Here is a 26,740-nt window from a genome sequence, read left to right as displayed (position 1 = left end):
TCGGGGCTGCCCGGCCTCCAAGGTGCAACTCGCTGTGTATCATGGAGGGAGGAACCTTGGTTTTCATTTATAATCACATTGTGGGTTACCTCGTTCATGTATTTCCATCAGCAATCTGAAAAAGAGCGTGACATGTTGAATAAAAGTTCACCCAAGTCCTTACCTCAAGCGTGGCTTGCTGCACAAGTCATCTGGAAATTTACACAATAAACCCCATCTTTCTGCTTTTCCTGTTCACAACTGCATCCAGAAGTCCCACAATAATTTAGAAAAATTAAGATACAATAAAATTTGCCCATCCTTTTTTTCCCCCCCAGTCAGCTTTTTATTGCATTTGACTGGGTTTTGAGCAGTTAACCTGGCAAATCCTACTAACAGTCACACACCAAAATACACATCTCATTTTGTCCAAACACATACAGCCATTAACAAGATTGCTTGTTGTTGCCAACCACGGCAATCCATTACAACAAAAACCCTTTTCAAAAGGAATGACAACTGAACACAGAAGGCAGCAAATATATTTACCCCTGTGCGCTGATCTCTGCCGTTTAAAATCTGCTGTCACAAGTCCTCTGCCTTGAGTCAACTTCCCTGTGGTAACACACCAGGCCTACGGGACAGAACGCCTGGGACACCCGGCTAAAAACACTTCCTCTGACAGCCCTCCTTAGGAGCGTAGCTGCGGAGACTTTTACCACTGTTATCTACCCAGGTTAAAGTCAGTTCTGCACGTAATTTAGATGCTTTTAAAAGCTATTTAAAGTGTTACAAATTCATATAGGGTGTAGCACTTTCATGACTGCCTTTGTGACTATCTCCGACTCGTTTAAATAAATAAACTGAGGGACTTTGAAATAATATGCAATTGCTAAATCAACCCTCTCTCCTGCCTCTTTTTAGGTAACTGTTTAGAAAATGCGTTTAAAATAATGAGTTTCGCTTATTTTCCTATAATCTGTACTCACAAGGATTTTGTGATTGAATTTCCTTTCATGGTGAGTTTTTTGTGTATTTTTTTCCAATTTAAAACTAACAAACAACAACCCAAAAGCATTATTACTCTTCTATTAGGAGCGGTCACGTTGCTAAATCTGTTCCTCAACACTGCAACCTACCGTTCTTTGTCAGTACAACATAAATATCACCCCTGCTTTCATGTTTTCTGTTTAGTGTTGATACTGGGTATATAAATCTAACTGAATGTAATTCTTGAGATAGAGGCCTAACAATGTAAGCTTTACTTTAGATTAGCAGCTGTAAAAAGCACACAGGGCATTCTGGAGTCCTCAGAATCAAAAATATGAGGGAGGCTGGGAGGCAGCAACACAGACCAAGACAGAGTATGAACCTCAGTAAAAAATGGCATTTATGTTCAAAAAAAGAGCAGGGTTTCCAATTTAACGTAACTCTTGTAAAAATAAATACTTTAAAATATATTTAAGAACATGAAAAGATACATAAAAATTTGCAGTAGCACTACCATTTTTCCTCCTCATTGTGGCAAGAAGCCTGTTAGCCTTGCCTAGAACATATATCCTGTGACGTTTACTTCTTCTTTTGTTTTAAATGTAAAAACAAACTAATATAGCATCTTGTATAAGTAGCACCTGAATGACAGTTACCACACTCACTCTCTGCCAAAAGGACCGTTCACTGCTGCTGGGGTTTTTGAGGGGTTTGTTGGGTTTTTTGTGTGTGTGTGTGTGTTTTGTCTGCTTGTTTGTTTTAAAGCATGCCTTGTATAGAAGATGCCAAAAAGCACCACATCTCCAATTAACTCCAATCCTCTGTGATATATCCTGCCCACTCTACACATATCTAAGAGCTGCGAGTAACAATGAACACAGATTTTTCCCTCCCAGAAACATGTATTATGTCCTAGATCTTTGCTACACAAAATACCATTTATAGCTCCTATTTTCATGGATGAATGTACAGCAGATGCACTGAGATGGCATATTATTGGTATTTCAAAATAGCTACCTTTTATTTGAGCTGTACATATTTTTAAAAATTATATAAAATCTGTAGGAACTTGGGGGTAGGGATCAGCATGAACTGTGATCTATTTCTGTTTGTTTGTGGCCTGGTGTTACATTAATCCAATCCTGATTGATGCCTCTCAGTGATTTTACAATTTAACTACTAAATAATAGCAGGGGAATTGGCTCTAAGCTCTTACTCCTTGTGGACAGAAATACTGATTTGCATTGATGAAAAGCTAGAATCAGGCCAGAAATAGTGTTAGGGGAAAAAAGAGAAAAGAAAAAAATGAGTCTTTTCCATCCTCAAATGCAAAGCAAGCCCATTTCTGAATGATCAAGAAATACCCCATTCTTTCAACCATAATACATTCTGACCAACCATAATACATTCATTTTGCTGCACGTCTAAATGCAGTTCAGGACTGCCATGTAAAGCAGATCGATAAAAACCATCTGTCTTAGTCTACAGTGCTCATCCCTGCTCAGAGCCCAGAGGTACAGAGTAACAGGCACGCTCTGCAGAGGTCCTGATTGAGTCCATCATACAGCTGTGGGACCTTGGCATTGCCAACACAGCACAACTCACTGCTGCACCTCCTGCCTGAAGGGTCTCCCAGACCTAATCTCTAAGGGGTTACTGCCAGCCTTTACCCAGACATGCATGTGGGGCTTTCTGTAATATTTTCATGGAACCTCAGTGATCAATTTAAAATTCCTAACACCACTGCAGAGATCTTGATATTCCCACAGAAACTTCTCTCATTTTTTCTGCCACAGCAAGGATGGTGGCGTTCCTCACCTTTCAGCCAAGCATCCTGGCTGCCATACTTGACTCAGCTTCCTTCCTATGGTGATTCATCCGAGACATGTCTAAATCTTGCCACAAGTTTACATAACTCTTTTAAAATCTGACTTTTCCAAGTTAAGAGAACTTTCATCCAAGCTCTTAATTCTCTTGAGTGAACAAATACTACTTGATTCTTCAGGTGGTAGCGGATCTGTCGTAGCTAAGCATCTATCTGGATAGAGTGACCTCTCATGGATACTCCTGGTACTCTGTGAACAAGGGAAATTTTTTTCTCAGCTAGGTGTGGGAATAAAAGAACAGCAGTACTAATAAGAAACTAGTAACAAAATTCCTGTTAGGCCCACATAATTTCTACCATTATAACATAATGAACCATCACAGCATCTCATCTAGTAGTTAAAGATTATTATGTGAAAATCATTAATATGAAAAGTAAATGATACTTCAAACATAGAACGTGTGTAATTAAACTGCATTGTAGATCTGATGTTCACAGTCACCAGGCTAATCAGCATACTGAGCTTGAGAGGCAAGGGAGGATTCATTATGAAATTCACACTTACGCATAAAATCCTTCATTTCATACTTTATAGAATAAATTGGTATTTTATTGCAAAGTAGACCATTTTAGGTCTCCTGATCCTCTGTTCTGGGACTCTCCTGCAGGTGTGATGACTGGGAAGCACAGGCTCTCCCTCTCCGCCGTGCTCCGGCTGCGCGCTGCGTATGCTGCATTATGACACACTGCAGATGTGACCACGTGGGCTTGCTGAAGCAACTCCGCTGCCTCGGCTACCCGGAGTGACTCAGATGTCAGGTGATGGCACACGCAACGCATCTAGATTTGCTTCGATAGCATTAGCACATGTTGGAAGACATCTCACCCTGCTAGGCTGTTGCTAGAATGCACAGCAACAAAGGCTATAAGCTGCATTAGAAGCAAACCCTCTAACTCTTATGCTTTTTGCATTTAATTGCTGTATATTGTAATATATTTCTCCTTATTCTCGCTATTCGCCCTGTGTACTGCAGCATTTACAGTACTGCATTGTGGGTTTGTTTTATGCCTTACCTTATTTGCACTTTAATCTTGTTTCAAATCCTTTGAAACAAAACCCAATAATCCACCAGAATCAGAATATTCATTGAGTTGCTGTCACAAGGCTAGAGAAACACGCTTGACAACAGGGGATAAATTACATTCATCAGTAAGGAAGAAAATAGATTCTCAAGCACTGAATTCTGACTCCTCAACCAGGTCCTGCACACCCATAGCCGTGGGGACAATTCAAATCCTGATGCATTAAGAACACAGTGCTTTATTACCCGAGTTTTGTTCTGCTTGACCTCAAAGCATACCTTCTTGACACCAGGACACGGAAAAGCAAGCTGAATCCTTCTTCCATTTTTGCTGGCTGACAGCTCCCATTCCTCCTGTTCTCAAGATGTGGCCTCGATTGTGCAGTACACAGGTAGAGCTGTAGTGTCAGAGAGCTGAATTCTGCTTTTTCCAGTAATTTCTTAACATTAGAGTCAGTCATTTAGTACAGCCTGATTTTTTAAGGTTTTTTTGTGGTGTTTTTTTTTTTTTTAATAAAAAGGACTAATGTTTGTTCCAACTCATGGTGATTTAAGTTTCTACATTTCTTCAGCCACCTGTGATTAGTCAGGTAGAAAACCCCAAAATAGCCACAAACAAAAAAGTTAAACTGTATCATATCTGGGAGCTATATATTTCAAAAATATATTCTTAAAGACCCTCCACATTTAAAGTCCATACTCTGTGAACTCAATCATAAAAAAGGGAGCATGGTGAAGTGAAAAACTGTCTAAAACAGTGTTTCACAGGAACAGAGATTAATCATACATGTCTTTTAGTTCACCATTAATCTCCTCATACAGAGTACAACCCAACAATAGAACATATTCTCTATGCAGACCAGATGGATTAGCAGATTATTTGCAACAATCTAAAAGAAAACCCTCCCAATCAACACATGTTTAATTCCTATGGCTAACGAGTTTTGGGTTTTTTACCCTCATTGTACTTAATTTGTCAGGATATGGAAAGGACTCTTCATGTGCACCTCTCCGATACCTTCTCTCAGCTTAGAATGCAACATGAGGCTCCCATCAAGAGGAAAAAAGGCAGGCAGACTGACCTGACGAGAGGATGACTTCTCTTCTTCATAACAATGTTAGCAACATAGCTGAAAAGTGGTAGGCTTTAATTAGTTTTCTTTGAAAATTTAAAGGTTCAACTTCTATATTACTTCTGCAACGTATCTCCAAAGGAAACAACTTAAATATGGGTTAGCTTACAAATCCTCATTCTTCAGTGTGGTAACCAGAAGGAATATAACGGTACATCTACCAGGGGGTCTAACCGTGTTTAGTGGTGCGATTCACAAAGTAACATAGCCATTTTTGCAACAGTTAACACCGGTGGCAGTGACAACCTGCTCCCTTTTCAGTCCCATTTCCATCATCCATACTTTTTTTATGTCTTGTTTTTATATACTTCTTATACTTATTTATACTTGTATATGTCTTTATATACTTGTCTTAGTCTTTCTTCTTCCTCTGATATTTTCCAGCAGTCTTCACATAATCCAAGAAAGATTACCCCATTCTTTCTCCCCTCTGAAACTAGCACACCAACCTGACTTTTCTGACCTGGCCTTGTCTGAGGAGGCTCTTCCTGACCCAACAGTTCTCTCTGCAAGGAAACTGCACCCTTATGGTCCAAAGGGGGAAACAGGCAAGGCTGACTAGAACTCACTCTTCTTCCTCAGCAACTTGAAATCAGTTCCTAAGCAGAAAGGATTTTTATTCAAGCAGTTTTCAGAAACAACTTGCAGTAAGAGGCAAGACAAAACAAGAAAAACAATTCTGAAGGCATGTTCAACCAATGCACTACAGGATTACACACAACAGGTAGTCATGATCAATCTGTCAAACTACTCATCATGATAGCTTCATTGAAGTGATAAATATGGTAAGGCATCAACATTTGTGTGTACTTTAATCAACTAAGACAAATGTTTCATATTCTCTTCTAATGTTAAACCTCAGCTTTTTATATTGTATTAAACTTTAAGTTTACAAGACTAGTGGTGTTATCCTACTTTTTTACTAATAATTAGATTATTACAGGAGTAAATACTCATGTGCATGCATACTCAATTGTTTAATAACCCAAAACTTCAGAAACAAGAACAACTCAGAAAACACAGTACACTCCATGAAGAGAATTAAGACACTGTATTCATCACATGTTCAGGAAACTGTGGCTTGGAAATACATTTGTTTGCAGTTTATCTGCTTTCCATCTAAAATTATATTTGAGTGTATTTTAATAATCATAAAAAAAGTAAAAAACGGGTTCCTTACATTTAATTGATTTTAAAACTTCTAATGTCTTTTGGGGCTTCTTGGAGCTCTTCCTTTCAGATGGTTCCATAGCTGGCATCCAACTTAAAGAAAATTCTGAAAAGATGCTAGTCTTTGAAATGCTGACAAGGTCAAGGAAATAGTGAGCTCTGGAATCATCTCAGCTGCATTGAATGCATGTCGTCACAGAAGTGCAATGGTGGCTGTACCTTAAGAGACATATGTTTAAAAAAAAATTACATAAAAAACTCCACTGAAATGAAACTGAGCAGGATGAGTACTCCTCAGTACATTACAAGTTCAATTATTGCCCAATTTACTGAGGACTTAAGCAATTGAGCAAAGGGTAGGTAGGAAGTTGGAGAACTAAGATTACTTAAACCAACGTTCTTTTCCTGCAAACTAGTACATGGATATTGACCTCAATTGGACATGTTGTTCAGGTAATTCTCATTCAATTGCCCTAGCCTATGCCTATGCTTACTTCCATTGATTCTGCTGGATTTAATTCTCAAAAAAAAAAAAAAAAAACAAACCTATGTCAAAATATTTTACAAAAAAATGATTTAGTTCCTCCCCTCTTTATTCTTTTTTTCTTTGGCACTTAATTTGGGGGGCAGGGTGAAAGGGAGGGCAGGTGGGAAGGGAAGGGAAAAAGAAGGTAAGGAAAAGTGGAACGAGAGAAAACAACTATTTCAGTATGAACTGTCACACAGAAAAATGGAATTACATTTGAAGGCATTAGTTTCAGTGCACAGGAGAGATGACATTTTAAAATAACTTTATTTTATCCTCTTTCAAAATTATGATTTAACATTGTCAGAAACGAAATAAGAAACTTAACCAGCATATTTAGTTTTAAAAGCATTTAATGACATAGCATATATTTAACAGATAGGGTAAAAGTCTAGAGGTACAGTTCGATACAACTGAAAGCCAGTTCCAGTACTACTCTTGACTACAGGCCCAGTCATTGAAAGTTCATTCCTATTAAATGTAATTTTTGATTGTGCAGTAAGATGAAAATTTTTCATTACAATAGTTACAGTGACAGAGAAATGCACACTATGTATCAAATAGCAAGGTAATGTAGCAAAATTATAACACACAGTGCTGCAGCTGACAAGCAAGTAACCATTTGAGTAACATTACTTTTCCAGTAAATGCTTCAGTTCCACTTTTACACTTATCAATGATTTTAAAGGGTTTATTATACATCTAGTCTTATTATACTTTGTACTAGAATTATCTGAAACATACAATATAATGTATTTCAGCAAAAAAAAAAAAAATTGAAATTACAGATTATTTAAAACTGTATCAGCCTGCTAATCCATCTTGTACACCAACATTCTTATCTGTCGTACTTGATGCAGAAAAGCTTCAGGTTGTGTTAATAACCAATGCCAGGATATAAATGGTTTGTCTGTAAGTTAATGCATACCTGCACTCTGTTACAGCAAAGATAATACACTACCATTTTAATAAATGTTAGAATTGTAATGGGAGGCTCTACTAGTCAAGACTCAGCATAACAACCTTAAATGGAAGTGAACGTTTTTGAAAATTTGTACATTGGTTTTTGATGTGCACAGTAGATTCGAAAGCACCGCTGCCTTGCATACCAATAGCACTAGGAGTGGGTTATTTTCCAAGACAGCCTCACAAAATTGAGGAACAGTTTAAATATTAAGATCTAATCTACATTAACTTCATTTAAAAAAAAAAAACAACAAAAACAAACCCCCAAAACCTGGTCCTCCCTCTCCTACAGAAGCTGCCCAATGCACCTCATACATTTGTAACTTTAGATTCTTTTTTGTTGGCTTTTTATTTTAAAACGCTCTATAAATAAAAAAATGTCAATCACATTGAGGAACATGAGGCACAGAGAGTAACGTATTGGTTCTGAGCTCGCATGCTGGAATTCCACTGGAACGGTCAGAGAAGTGCAGTGCGTGTAGATGGAGTTCACTTCTTTTTACCAAAAAGGCTGAATCTTTTCTCTTTGTCTTTCTCTTTGTCTTTCTCCCGCTTGCCAGGGCTGGACTCGCTGGTTATTGTGACGCTGGCAGGCAGGGTCTGGGCACGGCTGGAGGCTGGAGTGCTCTGGGTGGTCGGGGACACTTCAATTTTATCAGAAGAGATAGCTGATGTGATGGCCTGAATCCACGTGTTCATCTCCTCCTTCAAGAAGCCCCAAAGGCAGAAAGGTGTTACAATCCGTGTGTCACATGCCCTCTCTAATTCACTCAACATTGTGGAAGGGGAATGGATAGAAGTAGGAAATGAAAGGAAACACAGTGCTAACTCATCATCTGGCACTCCCCTCTCTGGTTACGCACCCGCAGAAGATGTCTGCTAGAAGCTGCATCTGAAAAGCCCCGCTGCCCTGGTGGTGCCAGCGGGAGCCTCTGAATCTACACATTACGCACACATATGCACAAGACTGCAGACCAGAAAATTAAAATGCACCCCTGAGCTCTTAAGCAGCTATTTTTTTCCTGTTGTACAACAGCACAGATATCACATCAGTAATAAACAATAAGAAAAACATACTTACATCGTCTTTGGCTTGGAAGAGGTATTCGTTGCCATCAGTCAACCTGTAAAGAAAACCGCCATCACAAATTTAGCTTAGTAGTAGCCGCACTGCTTCAACTCCTGCTTGTTTAGCTACAGTACATAACCACACTGAGACATATGGGACTGCATGGGACAGTCATAACATCTATATGTGCACAAATACACCCCAACAATTGATGTTTTGGTATCTCGTACTGTCACACACACTGTACGTTCCAGTCTCTAGACATGTTTATGATAGTGGACGTGTTCCAGTACATCAGGACGCGCTGCAGAACTTGACATCATCAGCAGCTGACGATTGCTGTTTCTGTACTTGCTCTTTCAGGCAGACCTTTTCTCTTTTGCAAAAGACAGTATAAAACTTTACTCAATACTTTAAAAAGACAAAAGTCACAGGCAACACCTGGAGTTTTCATGGCTTTTGTAGAAACCTAGCAAAATTCTGCAGCCACTTTGCTGTCATAACTACTGTGGTGGTGCCTCACAATACTGTACTATTTATGAGTAGCTGCCTCTTCTCACACTTAAAGCCATAGTCTCCCTTCTGTTTTATTGCTGTGCTGATTTTACTCAGATGATTTAACCAGGATACATTTAACAATGCGTGTGAAGATACGTATTGCTTAAAAAAAAAAAAAAAAAGACTGAATAACACTAGATCAGGGATCTGAACAAGTAGGAGGCAGGGTCAGTGGGAGCTGTGTTGCAGGCTTCCTGATCTTCTCCACAAAAAGAAAGCATTTTAAAATGTCTTTATGAAATGAAATTAAGTATTTAACAGTAAAATAACAGCAAGGATAGACAGACACTAGGAAGAATATAATTATGCTTTGTCGTCTTCTTTAAAAATTAAGAAAAATATTTCCAGTGTATTCTCCATAAATCACATCTAGACCTTTCTGTGAGAGATCCGCCTGCACGTGAGATCTGTAGAGACCTCAGCCCCTCAGATCAACAACACATGCCTTTCTTCGCTTGCAGAGACAGATCTGACATGACAAGCTGGTGAACTCTATGGGGACTCTCCTAACAAGAATGAGTAAGAAAATATGCTACATGCAATTACCCACGAGCCCTGATGCAGGTGACACGGTACTGTGAAAAGAAGGGCAAATGATTTTTCTGCCTAACTTTGTATTTGGAACAGCGTATCCTTATGTTATCAATCCAGAGACATTTAAAATAGTGTAAAGGATGAATCATGCAGCTGCAGGCCTGTCTTCAAGAAAGGTAAATTTCCCTAAATATTTGCTATATATTTCCCTATATATTTGCTATAAAGCAAATTTCCCTGGATATGGATTCTGTCATCTTTAGAGGATTCTTGGATCAATATAAAATTAAAAAAAAAAAGTTCTATCTTGGAATACATGAACTAATCAGTTCACAATGTGAATCTCCCTTGACAGAAGCACCTAGCAGCTGCGTAATAATAAAATATTTTTTCACTATTGGCACTACAAGATTGATCAGTAAAATAGAAACATTTTTGGAAGGAAAAGCCTTTTTTAACCTTTGAACAGCGAGTATTTCACATACTTCAAAACCAAATGATCTCTAGCTACCTGTTCTAGACTTGAAAATGTGATGAATGTCCTCAGTAGTCTCCTAAATCCATACTGAAAAAATTAAACAAGAGGCTTGATTTTGAAAGGAGCAGAACCATGAACATTCAGCTCTTTTCAATTAATTCCAGAGGGAGCAGCTGAAAAGCCCAACATTTTTAAACGCAGGCTCCTAACTTCAGACATGTCTAGTCTTGTCCCAGATGTTACGCAAAGTGCATGGATTATTTTAATACTGTTTTGTGCTTGCTACCTTTGCTAAATATACCATGTTTCAGTGACAGGAAGAGCTTGTTCAGGAAAGTAGATACTGCATTTAATAATTATGATCAGTTCCTTGGGCTGGATCCTCCCACGAACTTGCACAGTGAACACACCCACCGCAACTGAAACTAACAGCAAGATGCTTCAACAGGTTTACCTTAGCTTGAACACATGCTTTTTCTTTTTATAATCGACCGCTATTTCACAGACTGCTTCCTTCAAGCTGACAGGAATCTCATTGTGGTAGGGGATTCCAGAAGCAGCAGCTTTCGAATCCTTGTAGAAGCCCATCTCTTGGTTGTTTATGACACAGTACACGTTATGCCACGATCTTCAAGACAGAAAACAACAAAAGTATTTATAAATCTAATGCTTTTACCTGCAGAACTGGAGAAACCAAACACAGCTATTTCTGTAAGATAATGAAGACTTAGTCTGAGGATGTGAATACAGCATACACTGTCCTGTAAACTGCAGACAGCAAATTCTCTCATAAAAGTATGGCTTCAAAACAGAAGACTGAGCCAAATGGAATAGAGATTTCCAGAGCTCTCTTTGATAGCACATAAGCACATACTAACAGTGGGAGGACAGTTTGGCAGACCAGGCAGCTTGCATACTTGGGAGAGAAACTGATTGACCTTTTAATGACTATGCTTTATTGTAAAAGGAATTCTCATTGCACTGCAAACTAACGAATGGATTGCATGTGCAATTCCTGATTGTTATAAATATTCAGTGGCATCATCGGCCTCATTCTCTAATACAGCTATAAAAATCAATGATTACTAGAAATAAGAGCCCCTAGATATTAGTACTGGTGGCTTGTCACTGCCTCAAAGTAGTTCTCCAGTGTGCAAAACTCTACCTGAACAAAAATCATGTTAGTACTGTACTCACTTGCAATCTGCGCTCAGCTCTGCTGAGTACTTCAGCTCCTACCAAAACCCTCAGATGTTGGTGTAGCTCACCACTTGCTAGTCAACATTTTCCTTGGCAGCCAAGTCATAAATCGTGTTTTAAGAGCTCTCTCAGGTCATGAAGGACCCTAGGCTGCTTTTCCAGCACAGACAGAAATCTCAGAAGTTTTGCCTGTTTGAGAACCGCAGGATCAGGTCCTTAGGAATGGAATTAACTAAGGCACACAAAATCATCTACACCCGCTCTTCTCTTCTGAACAGATTACAGAGTAGGTGGGAAGTGCTAATGTGCAAACTGAAAATGTCAGAAGAATATGGACATTTCTATTCTCACACCTACGTGTTTTTCTTTTCTTGTAGTAACGTACAACTTGAGAGATCTGGAATCAAATCCCTCTACTGCGACAAATTCATCATGTGAAGTGGGAAAGTCAGTCCATCTTTATGCCTCAATTTTCCACCTTCCAAATATGGCTAACACTGCATTTTCTACCATCTTTGCACTGCAACTTCATCAACTATAATGTTCAACCATGCACATACAGTTTTTACAACAACAGGAGCATAAGCCTGAAGGGTCTTTAGGAGCTGGGAGAAGGCCACGGCAGCAGGGATAACATTTGCTGTCTTATATCTTGGTGAGTTCGGATGCAATTACCTGCATAAGCATCGAGTACTTTACCTGCTCGAGGCTTTCTTGCTGTGTGTCTCCCATTCATGTTTGCGATGTAAGAAGCCCTCCATCTGAGCTGAAGGAATCTCTTGTGTTTTGGCTGGTAGGGTAGCAGCAGTCTGGGCCTGAATGGCCATCTTGGCTTTGCGGTCTGCCGTTGGAGAGGGAACAGGACTAGACTCTTTCGAACTTGTCCTCTGTTCTGCAGCTCCATTGACCATTTCATTTGTTTCTGCAGTTTCTGCCACCTAGGAACAGTGGAAAAAAAGTTCAGCTAGAAGCCTCGCAGCACTGCGGTATCTTGCAGTTAATCTGTCTCCCTGCACAACGTGGCTGTGTATAAACTTTGCCTGGAGAATGACATAGGCCAATAAGATCTTTCTCACATTCCATGGAGACACAGAAGGCCAAGGAAATTAGAAGGTATGAATGGATTAGTACCCATTTTATAGGTAAAGAGATGGGAAAATAAGAGCAGCTAAACATCAGTGTGAATTTTACTGTGCTTTGCTCTGCTGGTCAATTCATATTCTTTTATATATTGTTATTCCTAAAATGAGAGCATTCAATTCTGTTGCTAAATACTCGAATGTTTGGAACAGTAACAATCACACTTTCTGCAAACCTAGAGGAACAGTAGAAGTTATACACATCAGCCACCTTAAATACATTTATGGCACTATGGGGGTAATTAAAAGTTTATAAAAGATATTAACTATAAGTCAGCAGAAAAAATATGTCAAAATTGCCCAGGAGCATTTACAAAAATGTGCGTAATTTATTTGTTTCTGTAAAAGCTCCTTTCCCGCTTTCCCCGTTCCCCTCGTGACACAACAAAATCAAAACATGCAGAAATTAGAAAGATTACACCATGCATTTCATCTCCACCATCCCAGTTAGGATATTGGATCTTAAAGACAAGGGAAATGAGGTCACGTGTCAATTTATCAAGGTCTTTTTCAGACTTTCGTTATTAGGTGGATTGGATTTTTGTTAAAGGAACTGAAAACCACCACAGCCACACAACATCACACAGCTATTTACCCCCAAACAAAGACAGAACCAAGGCCTTGCCCATCACTTGCTTTGTTGATCGCGTTGCCTGTCGAACTGTGATCGAGATAGCCTAGAGAGCAGCCGTGTTTCCAGCAGCTCTGACTGGTCAAGCTGTCGACGTCTTCAGGAGCCATTCATCCAAAAATCATTTAAATTGGAATCCTAATGGCTATAAGCTTTTGAAATGCAGCTTGGTCCCAGTTTTTTTTTTTTCTTGTACCATTACTTTGACATGTAGAGCCATTGGTAGCAGCTCAGGAGTTACACAACCAGTGTGTATTATTATTATTATTAGCAAGTTACTAAAGCTTAGTGCTGCTAATGCTCTAGTAGATTACAAACATTCTGGACTGTTTTTATGCAGACAAGCAGGTATTTGTGAATGGCACAATAATTAGACATTCCCACTTCTGCACATGGCCTGGACAATTCAAAAGCAGCCGAATTATTATGCAACAAACTAAATTTTGCCACCGTTTGCTAGAACTTCTTATACCTGCCAAGTACACATTATTTTACCTCACACCTTTGTACCTCATATAGTGACCTAGGAAGATCTAAGTGTCAACTTGCTATGAATATGGGAAGGATTGGTTAACTGCCTTTAAGCAATCTAATTCTCCAGAGTACAGACACTACATCACTGAAACAGGGAAAGAATCACAGCTCACACTCCACTTCAGTCATATCTATTTTACTCTGTCCCTAAAGACACATAGCCTTATAGCCTAGTTTATCACAGGAAACATCTATCCTGCACTGTTATCCAGCGGAAGTAAAAATCAATGGCACTGCTTCTTCACAATTAGGATAAAACTAAACCATCAAACCTCACTATTTGTATCTAAATCTCAAAATTTAACCGAATTGTTGCATTGAAGGGGGGAGAGGGTAAGTAAATAGATGAGGCTGAAGATTATCCAAACCCTGCCAGCACGGCTACTGTAACACAGGTAGTGAAATAAGCAACCAACGATTCACCAATGAAAGCTCAATTAGTCAATTGTCACCAGTGCTGATCACCAGTGGCCAACAGATTGCGTTCAAGAAAAAGGACAGCCCTTTGCAAATCTTTCTGACCAGTGACAGTTACCGAACTTCAAACTCTCTGCTTTTCAACTGGCTGGATCCCAGTCTGAGATACATGAAGCCTTTGTGACCAGCAATAAGGAATTACACAGACCACAGTAACTTATCTCAACAACTTACATAAACTACCCAGAACTACCTGTCACCTAAACCGATGCTGAAAGTAGCAAGTTTTCTGTAGCGATACCGGCAAGATGTGAAAACATTACTGATTTTGGGGGTACCTATAACCACTACCCTGAAGTAAAACAGACCAGTTTTAAAACAGCAGCCACTGCAGAGCTACTTAACCTGTTTTTATGGGAAAGAACATGTAATTCAGTGCTGCAATCTGCGACCCTGTGGTTTTGAAAAATAACTGCCAACTTTAATCAAACAATCAGACCTGTAACTTCTACTTAAAAGTCTACTGATTGTAAAAGGGCTAAGAAATGCTTTTCTGATGCTCTTTCAGGTTTTATTTCCTTTTCATGTGTTATCTACAATTAACAGAAAACAAGCAAAATAAATCTGAATCACAAACAGCTATGCGAAGAATGTGTCACGAAAATAGAGAAAAAAAACAGGAGCTAAACAAACTTTAATGGAAACATGCATCGGGCATGCAGAGACAATGCAACGGAGGACAAACATTAATAGCAAACTACCGTTACAACGAAACAGTTATCACGTACATGTTTTCTTAATTGTGACTGAGAGGTTAGTTGCAAGTGCTTTAGTGGCTACAGACTGCTCTTGAGATATTTAAATTAGGACTGTAACATGCAACAAGACAGCTGGTGACAATGACTGGAGACATCCCTTTGGTTTTCATAGTGCTTGAAGCAACTTCATATTCGGTTCATCAACTTAAGTCTCTGCACCACAGCTTAAACAATAGAGAGGTATTTGCCTTTTTCAGATGCAAATAGATGACAGCCTATATATCGTTCTGGCGTAAATACCATTTTAGTGTTTTAAGCCAGTACCACAGGCTATAATAAACAGGTGAAATCTTACACTTCTAGCGCCTAAAATGATGACCTTAATCAATGACTTAATTTTTCTTCATCATACATGTGCATTTTTTATATATAACTGTACTAATACAAGTAAAAAAGTGCATCTATATAAATTACTTTTACATACTACTTTTTAGCTAGAATACATCTGAAGGCTTCCCAGATGGCGGAGTCTGAAGCTACAGCTATACTGCTCTGAGAGCTGTCATACTCTCACAGGCACAGAGAGCTGGTGTAGGTAGTCACCAGATCATTTGCATCAATTTATATGTGATTTTTAAAAGCATTAAGAAACTATATGTTGTTATCCTGACAAAAGAAAAAAAACATGCATCATGAAGTGGAAAGACAAGTTACAGCAAAAGTACAATTACTGAAGCACATCCTTTCAATCACCTTTCTCACTTTACAAGCTCGGCCAATACAGAACAATTCAGCTGCACTGCTCAGCTCGTTGTCAGAAGTCAAAATTCTGATCAACAGCCTCAAATCAGAAATAATACAGCTGTGTACATCTGATGTATTGCAACACAAGATTCGATGAAGTGAACTAAAAAGCTCTCATGAAAGACTGAAATGCAGATGGCGAAGATTAACACGGAAATGCATTATGTACCGTAAAATAAAAAAAAAGAAGCAAACAGGTGATGTATAAGGTTGTGGTAACCAACAAGATGACGATGATCTGGGATGTGCTTGCTGGCCACCTCACGTTCCTTGCCACAACTACATATAATTTCATAAACATTAGAATGTACAACAAACAGCTCACTTCATAATTTAATATTAAAGTTGAACTGAAAGGCTTTATTTAAAGAAATAAAAAGGTAAACTGCTTAGTATTCTAGAGCATTGACAGAGCCTGTGTGCAGACCCAAAAGCAAATGGGATGGGCTACTTGAAAGATAAACTTATGCTGAAAGGCATTTCCTGCCAGAGTCCTAGACTAGGACCTGCGCTTCCTTTACAGTACTGGTAAGAGCTCTAATATCCACCGACCTGAGCCTGCCAGGAGCCTTTCCTGCACTTCGCATGACCTCAGAGAGTGACGTTCAAAAACACAAGAAAAAGAAGTGTCATTTTTCTCACCAGTCAAAGCATTACTTGAAACAAGTAGGCTTTGCAGGAAGGTCATGGAGAGGTAAGCCAGTTTTCAACTACTGTGTTGCATTAACTATATATACATATTTACTAGTATTTTTATGGCTGCACATTAAGACTATTGGCATGCATCCTGACTCCACTGGGACATCCCCTATCAAGAAGGAATGAATAAGGCATGGACCATTCAACCTTCATCTATATAAAACAAAGAGCTGGGATCTCAGACAATGTATTTTATTTAGTTTTTAAAGAAAAGCATCACAACCTCTCCATAAGGGTCTGCACCCTACTCTCATTTATACCACTGTCTCTCCAGCATCAGTAAATCGAATTGCTGTAGTGCAAATTGGACAGGATCACGGCAAAATGGGGCCCCAAAACAGCTATTCAGCAAGATCACAACTCTTCATGAGGACTAAATACCAAGATAAATCTAGATACTAGTTTTTAACGCTTTATTTCACCTTTATTTTTATCTGCAGTCAATGAATCCATTCTGCATGGAATGTTACACAACTAACTTAAGGCTTTTATTTGTCAATAGTTACAACTCTCCCCTCCCTCCCAGCCTTTACTGCCAAGCTCACTTGCGTGTATTATCTTTGGCCTTGTAAATAACTCGCTTGCTAATGCAGCTGATTTAATAATGTTGCCGTGCTGAAACCTGTTAGTATAACTCGATGCGTCATACCTGTCAGATTCTAGTTCTCTTCTTCATTATGATGTAATCTCATTAAATCTCAATTACTCATATAAAGGACGATTTAGCTGGAAAATCTTAATACTATTAGCAACATGAAAAACTCACAGTAAATAACATGAAATAAATGTGTCACCTTAAAGCAACTGAGTGTCAGTGGGGAAACTCAAATAAACAGGAATTAAAGTGAAGCAAATATATCTCCAAGGGGCTGCTAATTAAATAAAAGTCAACTGATGGGAAGGAAGAGAAAAGCAGCAGGGAAATCTGAAGCCAAAAGATTAAACCAGTACCAGTAAACCATACTGAAAAAAAGGTGTCTTTTGCTGCAAATGATTCTGTACGTCACAGTCCAGACCATGATCGGTCATTGGCTGTCCGTCTGCTAATAAAGTTTTTGTAGTTTTGGTAGGTTTGGGAGCGGTAACTAACCCGTGGAGATTCCTGGTCTGATGGCAAACCATTTTGGGAAACCTGTTCTCCTTTTGTCCCATCCCTGTTGGAAGAGAGGACAAAGAAAAGAAATTGTATTAAGTTCTTGAAAGTCACACATCTTTTTCACCAAAATGAGATTTTCCCACTGAATATTGCACACCTCAGAAAGTCAAGCAAGTTCTTAAAATCCTCAGGCCCAACTGAATAAATCCAATGTTATGTGAGATCAAAACAGGCTTTCCTGACAGTTACCCTACAAAGAAACCTATCGCATAAGTAATTTTATACATGTTAATGTTCTATGGATGTGGCTATCTGTAACTGATGCTCATCAAAGAAGAACGTCAAGATTGTTCAGAAATTTTAATTCATAACACAGGACTTGCAAAACCAGCATTTTTACTTTAGGGCCAGATCTCCGCAGTTGTAACACTGCGTCATGATGAAAAATTGGAACATTCAACTTAGCAGTGAATTCAGATGTCTGGGAAAGGTACTGTCCCCATAAACCACGTCCACCACGTCCTCTAAAAAGGGTCACATTACAAAACCATACAACCTCCAGACTCTCCCTTACAATGCATCTTCAGCCTGATAACTGTCTGAAGAAACTGTGTGAAGTACACAGTTCAGCTTCCCATACCCTGAGCTTACCATTGCTGCTGGGAGTCTGCATCCTCTGCAACTTTTGGGCTTGGCTCTGGAGTGGGCGGCTGTCTCTTCCTCTCCTCTTCCTCTTGTTGTCGACGTACTTCCAGCAGTTCCAACTGAGAAAGGAAACATTTTTGTGCATTTAGAAGCTCTGCACATTTTTCAGGGGCGTTTCTAGAAACTAAAAATAACTCTGTACATTTTTCTGAAACATTACTGAAATTAAAGTTTATTGGAATAAAATTTGAAGGAATCAGTCTTCAAAAGTATTCACCACGCAAAGTTTGTTGCACTAAATTTGTCAGTAAAGGCATACATCATCAGACCCTTTCACATCAAGTGGACTGCCTGGGCAGCAGCTTGCCACTGCCTGTGTTTCTTTTCTAACTCACTCTACTACAACAAAAATCAGAAAAACAAGAAAGCAATTAAAATATTGAAAAATGACATCCTCTTGTCTGCTTGCCATATATAGAAATAGTGTTCCACATCCGAATCTCTGAAATTAACCATCTAAATAAAACCAGCCTGATTTCTGAAGATACTGAGAAACTCCAATTCATTTTGTCTGCAGCTGTGATCCTCAGTGTGTGTGGAAAATCAAGCCACTTCAATTTTAGTGTCTAAAGTAAAATTATTCTCCAAAGATGGTAACATGCTCTCCAAGCATTAATTACTGACATTGCAGCTGTGCTCAAAATGTGCTTTTTCCTTTGGCTCATTATGTCTTTCTAGGGGACAATGTAGCCTTGTACTGGAGCAGTCAGAACACAACAAATATTTTTGACAAACCCGCCTCCCTACCTCCCTACAGTCTCCTCACACTGTCGTCTTTAACCGAAAATAATTTCAAGTGTTTGGATCTGGGTCATCTTCACTCAGAATCCCCCTTCCCTTTTAGCAGTGCAATCTGTATGGCAGAGAGCTGGAGCAAACTGCTCAGCTCTCAAATTTGCTTCTGGGTCATCACTCCCGGGCCTGAGACAGCTCTTGCTGACTACTGAGGTCATTTATCACTTAAGCTTTCCTTGACGGCTGTTGAGTTCAAATGAACCTGAGAGGGTTTTAGTCTAGTTGGGAACATGAGACTTCAGGCCCCGGGTGAATGGCCAAGGTTAATCAACAAATGGAGGTTAGGCTGGTGACACTGGGAGCTATTCCACACAACCAGGCGGCACCAAAACGATGGGGAAGAGCCAAGAGAGGTTATTCTTGCCTATAGCACTCACCGTTGTCAGTCTTTCCAGTGCTGCAAATCTCTCATCCCAAGTAGCTGCAGATTTTTCAAATGCTTCATGCCGCTTAATTAGTTTTTCCACTTCATCAACACTTTGACCTATTTCACGACTGGATAGGTAGGGCTCCTGTCCCAGCAGCCAGGCCTCCGCCACACTTGCATCTCTTGAAAACTGGTGTACCTCCAAAACTGAGCACAGAACGTATAGATATCAGCGCCGCTCATGTCAAAAAGAACATCATGAATTCATCAGGCATCTTCTGAATTTACTTAAACGTAGCTCAGGGGAAAAAGGAAATGTATTTGGCTAAGTATTTTCCTTAACTAAGCCTACTGAAATGAATAATTTAAAAGACAGAAATTTATGCTGTTGGGTTTGCTTTGAGGAAAAATAAAAGTTAAGGCCCACCTCCACTTCTTCTACAGACTACTTCATTTTGCAATTTCAGTGTTTCCGTTTTGTTCTAATCTGCTGTAACCTACTATCTTCAGAGCAGAAAGTCTGTTATCTGCTGGTTTTCCTCCTCAGACTGGCCTGTCTACAGAACAGCTAGACTGTAGTTCCCTTCAGCAACCAGCATTTCTGTACTTTATGCCTGTATATAGTGCTATAGTTCCAGGTTTCCTTCCTTCTGTCTTCACAGCTGAAAAAAAGCTTTCACAGCTTTTGTGAATGGGATCCAGCAATTTTGATGAATAATGCAACCACCCAAACTAAGGGGAAATCGCCCATGCTACTCTATTTCTGAAAGCCTGCTGAGGCTCAGAAACAATGAAGAAAGTATACACAGCAGCCCAGAACCCCACAAAATGACTACGCTGCACTGTATGTTTTGAGATCCTGGACAACTGTCTGCTGCAAAGGCTTCAGTCCGTGTATGAGATATGGATCACCTCGTCAGAGCAACAGAACTGGGTTGTTGTTGCCGGTGTAGATCTTGCAAAATGCTGCAATGCTTAAAAGTACACCTTTTGTCAGTACACTGCTCAGCAACGCTCTGACCTCTCAGATAACGCAGGCACGTTACCCTGCAGAAGGCAGAGGGCTTTAATTCTCCCTATTGTTCAGTAGTGCTTCCATTGTAGAAACACAGTTGGAACGTGACACCTGCAAAACATGGGAGATCTGTTTCACCCAGCTCCAAACTTGATCATATAGATTAAGACCTTTGGTGCAGGTTTCTTGATTTCATATTCTGAGTTATTTTACAATCAATGGGTGTGACAGATTTACAGTACAAACACACTTCCAAGCACTGTTAATAAGAAACTAAGGAGCTGCAGGTTTTCTTCAACTGCTCAAAAAGACTCAGTAAAGAGAGAGTAAGATATGGCCCTGCCCAAAAGAAATCCAAGGATGTCCTTACTCAGTCTCAGCCACTCCCATCTGTCTTCCCATTTGTCAATCATTTCTTTTCTCTTTTCTGTTAGCTGCAGCAGCTTTTCCTTGATCTGGATAGAAGAGGAGAATGCAGGGCTGTTACACAAGCACAGGCAGCAGGCTCACCTCACCACACCGCATAAGCTGTTACCACCAGCAAAAGGCACTGACGAAATACATTGTGCTAGATTGTCAGGAAGTCACTTCAACATGAATAAACCAGCTGTTTTTCTCTTCAAAGCACAAGTAAATATGACATTTGTATTAAAATACCACATTTGCATAACCATATGGTATCTGCTAAAACTACAGCACCAAGATTATTTGATAAAAAGAGTATAACAGACAAACAAATCTAAAAAGTGCAACCATGTATTGTATCTTCTGCCCTTTTTCTAGCAAATAATGCAAAATGCACTGCCCATGATTGTTACGGCAAGCCTGCAGCTACCTGCGCTAACAACACTGACGTGCCAGTGTAAGCTCAGGGTGAACACTGGCTAGCAAAACCTCGCAGCGCCTGAGCAAATGTTTCCCCTAGGATACTCCACAGCACTCGTGTAACGCAGACACACAAAATATCACCTCCCTGAGTGGACAGTTATCTTACATTTGGCTATCCTCTCTCCACCGAAGGGAGGGAGGAAGAAATACAGAATAAGCCTCTATCCTCTGGCCTAGACAAACCAGAAAACAAATCAAGGCCTTAAGCAGCTGGATAAATTTTTCTCGTAATATTCGCTGGATTTACTCCCTATGAGACAAACTTTTCATGTTCCTTCCCCTAGCAGGCCTCTTCACAGCATTCCCAGTACAAAATTCATGCTGCCTCACGATCGTCTCTGCTCTTGCTCAAAGAAGTATCCTTCCCCAGCACAGTCATCCCAGAGCATTCTCTCTGCAGAACTGAATGCAACAGCTTCTTTGCACTTCCTGGACTGAAAATGATGCTTTAAATTTAGGTGCCATCTGCGCTACCCAACATGAATTCACAGAGTTAAATTATACACTAATTTCACAACAGCAAGTAAGTGGAACAGTCCCTGAAGTAATGCATGTCATTATAAATACGCAGCTTATTAATCTGTCGATTGCACAATGCAAGTTTCTCCAGCTGAAACAAATCCATAGGCCAGCTGCACTATGGTTGTTACACATTCAGTAAGCACAGTACCTCCTCTGATGCATAGTGTTTTCTTGCCAGAAGAGATTTGCCGAGCTCAATGCAGGTAGTAAAGCTGTCGTTTCGGGCATCGATTTCTGCTTTGATACCCTGGTGATTGTTCATTAATAGTTCAACAGACGAAACATCCCTAAAATGATCAATCCATGGTTCAGAAACATGTATTCCAGACTTAACAGCTGTTACATTTTCAAACAACTAAACTAAGCCAGAACCATACGATAAAAAAATTCCATTCCTAGATTGTCTTTCTAGTTCAGGAAGCAAGGCTAGCAGCCTTTGCTCAGGAACGGCACCATTCTGGTCTCAATCAGAGATCAAATAAACAAGTGTGAGAGACTTAATCTCTTTGAACGCATTTTTACTTTGCAATTACTTCAGTAGCCCCCAGCCTCTGCTGGGCAGCAATACAGGAAAGCAAGCTGCAACGCCACCATCAGTTTTTCATAGCTGCTCTCTGAATTTCTGGCTCAGTGGTACTGAGTCTTTTCCTAAACTGACCTGCAGCCTTATCTTCTGATTGATAAGAGCTTCTTCATATTACCTTGGCTTTTCTTGGGCTTCTATCTGTCGAATAACGTCTTCCATCCAAAGCATGAGATCACGAACCATGCTGAAGAAACGGAATTTGTCTCCTGTATCCACCAGTCTAACCCTGCGGCCCTCACAGGCGTCCAACAGTGCCTTCCATGCTTCTAGGACCTCGTTTTCCCTTTTCTGGATGTCATCAGCTTTGTCTCCAGCATAGGCAGCCTGAAGGCGTGCAGCATCCTCCTGCAGCTGTCTCACCTGGTATGGTTTTATAAGAGAGAAATGCATCAGCGCTTGGATACATTCGAGTCACAAACAGGGGGAAATTTTAGCTGCTAATTCATCATTTGAATGGCTTTCTGAAGTCACTGCAAATATATTTGGTCTGTTGATACTAAAAAGGTTTGTTCTGTTATTAAGACAGTATATCCCTCTGAGAGTATTTCTTAAGAGAAAACTGTTGGGTCAGGGGGTTCCCAAAATAACAAATACTTGCCACTCCCTAAACCTCTAAAACTAAGTGCCAATACAAAGTGACTGTTAAATGTCAGGGCAAATGGGGACCATTTTCATCATAAAATTTTCAATGCTACACAGGAACTCCTGTATCAAAACTGCTACTCTGACAGAGCATGATCTTTCATACTCTGTCAGAGTGTGAAAAATGTATTTTCATGACAGAGAGGTTTTGTCAAAAGTGTAGATAATGACTTCAAACAGAAGAAAATTTGGAAACTCAAAGATCTTTCTACTCTTAGAAATCTATTTTCCTTTCAAACACTGTCTTGGGACATCAAATGCTATTTCTTGATTGTTTCACATATTTTCAAACCAGGAATCATTCTATTTGCTCTTTTCTAATAATTTTCTCTTTTAAGAAAAAAAAAAAAAAAGTTTGAACACCAAATTAAACCGTGTTCTAGCTACAGGCACAGAGATCAGGCCACTGTCATAATGATCCATCTTGGTGCTCTAGCTGCTTCACCCGAAAACTATCCTAAGTGCTTTCACCACAGCTCTGCGCTATGATTACATATTCCTTCATTTAGGCCTTGATTATAATTACCTTTTTGAGAGACTGAGATTGGTGTTTCATGAATGTCTCCTATTTTATGCATAAATCTACAGCTTGTGAAAGTAAAACACTTGAAAAATCAAATGGTTGCTATATCCCCTTTATTCTAGTGTAAACAACTATGTAAATTACAACATAATCAGGAATTGGCAGGCAGCTTGGCCATAAAAGCTATCTTTTCCAATCTACTGGGATAAATGCAGTCAGTTGTAATTCCTCCATTCCTTAAGCAACTTGTTCTCTTCCGAAATTCTCATTTTGGCAGCTGAACATTGTTTTTTGGTTTAGAATCCCCTGTGCGCTGTATGAATCGCTGCTGCCTTCTATTTAACAGACCTTGGCTTCAAAAGATTCAGAATTAGATCAAGTTTGGCTTCTTTTAAAAATCTTAGCCTGGGCTATGTACTTTAAATCTCTTCAGACTGTTGTTTGGAAGCATCATAAAAAGCAATTATTGAAGTCAGAACGCCTAGATTCATAACCAAGTCAGAAAGCCTCCACATACGTCTACAGACCTCCTTTCAGAAAGGAAAAATAAAAAGTGGTAGGGGCTTTTTGGTGGCATTTTTTTATAAAAAAACCCCAAACAACCAGGCTTACACATCCCTTCATATTTGCCCCTGTCCTCCAAGTACCCTTTGGAATATCGATTCTTCCATGGAACAGGATAGTTGTGTCTTATGTCCACCAAGGTGAACAGGGCATAAGGAACAGGCAAATCTAAGGTGGCTTCCAGCACAATTAATACAACACCCAAGAACAACGTTAAGGACAGAAAAATGTGAAACCTGTATTTCATATTACCTCTGGTACATTAAAAATTCTTTACATATTTAGTACCTGTTCAATGTCTTTCAGAAATTGCCTAAAGAGACAATATGTTAAGTCAAATGAATCTTTTTTCCTTCAGATGTAAGCTATTTTCCAGTCGTATCAGCCATGCAGTGTACTGCCGGTGCTGCTGCTTGAGGCAATCCAAAAAAGGTCCTCTGAGGAGCTAAAGTGTGTCACCCTCATGCCTCTCCATCCACTCTCTATTCCTACGCACACAGCAGGCTGAGACTGTCAGGAGCTGCTTTACTTTAAATCAATACAGAAGTTCTCTGCCTTTATGATTTCTTCTTCAACCAAGGACAGGAAATGGAATAAAGTTAAACAATTACCTACATATTCAGAAATTTGTGTACTTATGGATTTCTCTTTTAGATAAACCAATTAACTAATGCAATGACAGAGAAGTAGTGAGACAGATAAGAAAATGACGCAGGTGAAATTATTCCCACAGAAATACACTTGGAAAGCAGCTGGCAGCACTCTGTCTCCCGGCCACAGAGGAGCCCAGAGCAGCAGCAAAAGTCTGCGGCTCAGGTTCCTATACCCACAGACAGCACCTTTCGATTCCTACACACCTGGGTGCCGAGTGCCTGGATATCATGCTCAAATGTTGTGTGCATTCTCTGTAGTGTTTCCACTGTGTTTTGGTCTCTACCAAGCTCTTCAGGCAGTTTCTTATGTTTGTCTTGAATACGCCCTAAGATCTCCTTGGCATCATGGTAAAATTTGTGCAGTTCGTAAGAGGCTGCTAGAATTTGTGTTCTCGTGTCAATGAGCTCCAGGAGATCAGCCCAGGCCTCATTGAGTCCATCCTTCCACTCCGCAATTGTCGCAGCATCTGAGTGCCCAGAGTTGATGAGTTCGTCTGCCATGTGGTTAACAGTATCAACACGCTCCTGTCCGATGTTTCCAGTGTCTCGGGCAAACTCTCGGAATCGCTCCTGTAGCATCTGAAACACAGAGAAACAGACTCATGCAGAGCTGTAATTACAAACTGATCTGAGTAAAACAAGCAAGCCAGCCACCCGTTCATTTTAACCATCTACGGTGTGCAGCATCCAGAAAAGGAAGGTCATCCTGCAGCCATGTCCAAAGAACTTACTGTCACATGTTCGTAATCCTGTCCCAGCTCGTGGGATCCTGCGACCACCTCCCTTTCAGCAATCCACTGCTCCAGATCATCCACCTCGCGGTTAAGCTGGAACAGCCTGTGTCTCTCATCCAGCTTGCCCCGTCTCTCTTCAGCAAGATCTTTCAGGCCCGCATACAGCTTATCCACTTTGGACTGGCGCATGCTGATACGCTCGCTGAAAAAAACAGAGCATTGAGTCCTCATTGTCTTTTACAAATAATAAAAGTAAATGGGGAAAAAAAAAAAAGCCCTACAAGGAATAAAAATCATTCTTTGGGTATTTAATCCACAGGATTTGACTCAGACACACTGGACCAATCCTCTGCTGGCACAGTTGACTGCACTAGCTGTACACATAAGCCCCCTGGTTTCAGCAAGTGGAGCTGGGAACCAAGCTCTCCATTTGTTTGACCACAGATCACACCAGAGTCTTCTCCGGAAATTACAGGCAGGATCTGAGCTGCTGAGACAAGTAGTATTTCATTTTCATTTAAATTCTGCTTCAAAGTTCAGAAGTACTCATGGGTTTCTTACTCCCTAAAGCTCAGCATGTCCAAAAGTGATTAATATTTCTACTTGCCATATCTTCTGCCCATATTTTGTCTGATCCATATAGCCCTGTCAAACTGCCTTCCCTCTGCCGTGTAAAATTGATTATGTCATTCCAGTACTCAGTCAGCTCAGCCAGGAAATCCACTCTCATCAGAAACTATCACGACCACAAGAGAGTGCTTTTGAGTTAAATAACAATCTTCCACCAGAGGCAGAGAGTATCTTTCCTAAGATAGTCCTATCTTCCTATCTGTGAAGCAGAGCAGTTAAATACATCAGCCTCATAGTCAAATCAGCCTTGCAATCAAAGCCAATGGAGAATTCTGTACGCTTAGCTGCAGCTTTTACAGCAAAACAGTTCTTAAGCTTCCTGATTTCTCCCACAGGGCAAGCCATCTATGAAAGTTGAGATAAATTTACCAAAACATTAATGTGCCCATGTTTAAAGCATCAGATTCCTGTCTCTGATTCTACTGGAATCTCAAAGAGAGGAGGCAGATCTTGGGGAGCACTGCCCTATAGAGAGAAGGATAAATGACTGTGACCTTATGGGCTGGACATAAAAGTTGGCTGAAAGAG

General features: G+C 39.9%; 1 protein-coding gene across 2 annotated transcripts in view; it reads right to left on the bottom strand.

Annotated features, from left to right (window-relative positions):
* Positions 1 to 6,953: 6,953 nt before the first annotated feature.
* The window catches only part of SPTBN1 (spectrin, beta, non-erythrocytic 1), a 95,089-nt gene continuing 75,302 nt past the window's right edge, over positions 6,954 to 26,740 (bottom strand). The window contains exons 24-35 of one of the 2 annotated variants that reach the window (XM_009886005.1): positions 25,580 to 25,784; positions 25,053 to 25,427; positions 22,582 to 22,826; positions 22,029 to 22,167; positions 20,841 to 20,925; positions 19,466 to 19,662; positions 18,240 to 18,352; positions 17,583 to 17,646; positions 12,210 to 12,448; positions 10,765 to 10,938; positions 8,753 to 8,795; positions 6,954 to 8,376 (exon numbers count right to left, since the gene is read on the bottom strand). In XM_009886005.1, the coding sequence (XP_009884307.1) occupies positions 8,161 to 8,376; positions 8,753 to 8,795; positions 10,765 to 10,938; positions 12,210 to 12,448; positions 17,583 to 17,646; positions 18,240 to 18,352; positions 19,466 to 19,662; positions 20,841 to 20,925; positions 22,029 to 22,167; positions 22,582 to 22,826; positions 25,053 to 25,427; positions 25,580 to 25,784 (2,095 nt within the window). In that variant the 3' untranslated portion in view covers positions 6,954 to 8,160. Of the gene's footprint in view, positions 8,377 to 8,752; positions 8,796 to 10,764; positions 10,939 to 12,209; positions 12,449 to 16,957; positions 17,647 to 18,239; positions 18,353 to 19,465; positions 19,663 to 20,840; positions 20,926 to 22,028; positions 22,168 to 22,581; positions 22,827 to 25,052; positions 25,428 to 25,579; positions 25,785 to 26,740 lie in introns of those variants that run through there. The other variant, XM_009886006.1, reaches the window with a different exon arrangement.

This window comes from Charadrius vociferus, unplaced genomic scaffold, assembly GCF_000708025.1.
Source record: "Charadrius vociferus isolate BGI_N301 unplaced genomic scaffold, ASM70802v2 scaffold455, whole genome shotgun sequence".
In the NCBI taxonomy this organism is placed as follows: domain Eukaryota; kingdom Metazoa; phylum Chordata; class Aves; order Charadriiformes; family Charadriidae; genus Charadrius; species Charadrius vociferus.
Note: the sequence above shows the minus strand (reverse complement) of the source record. Positions and strands in the feature narration are given on the sequence as shown.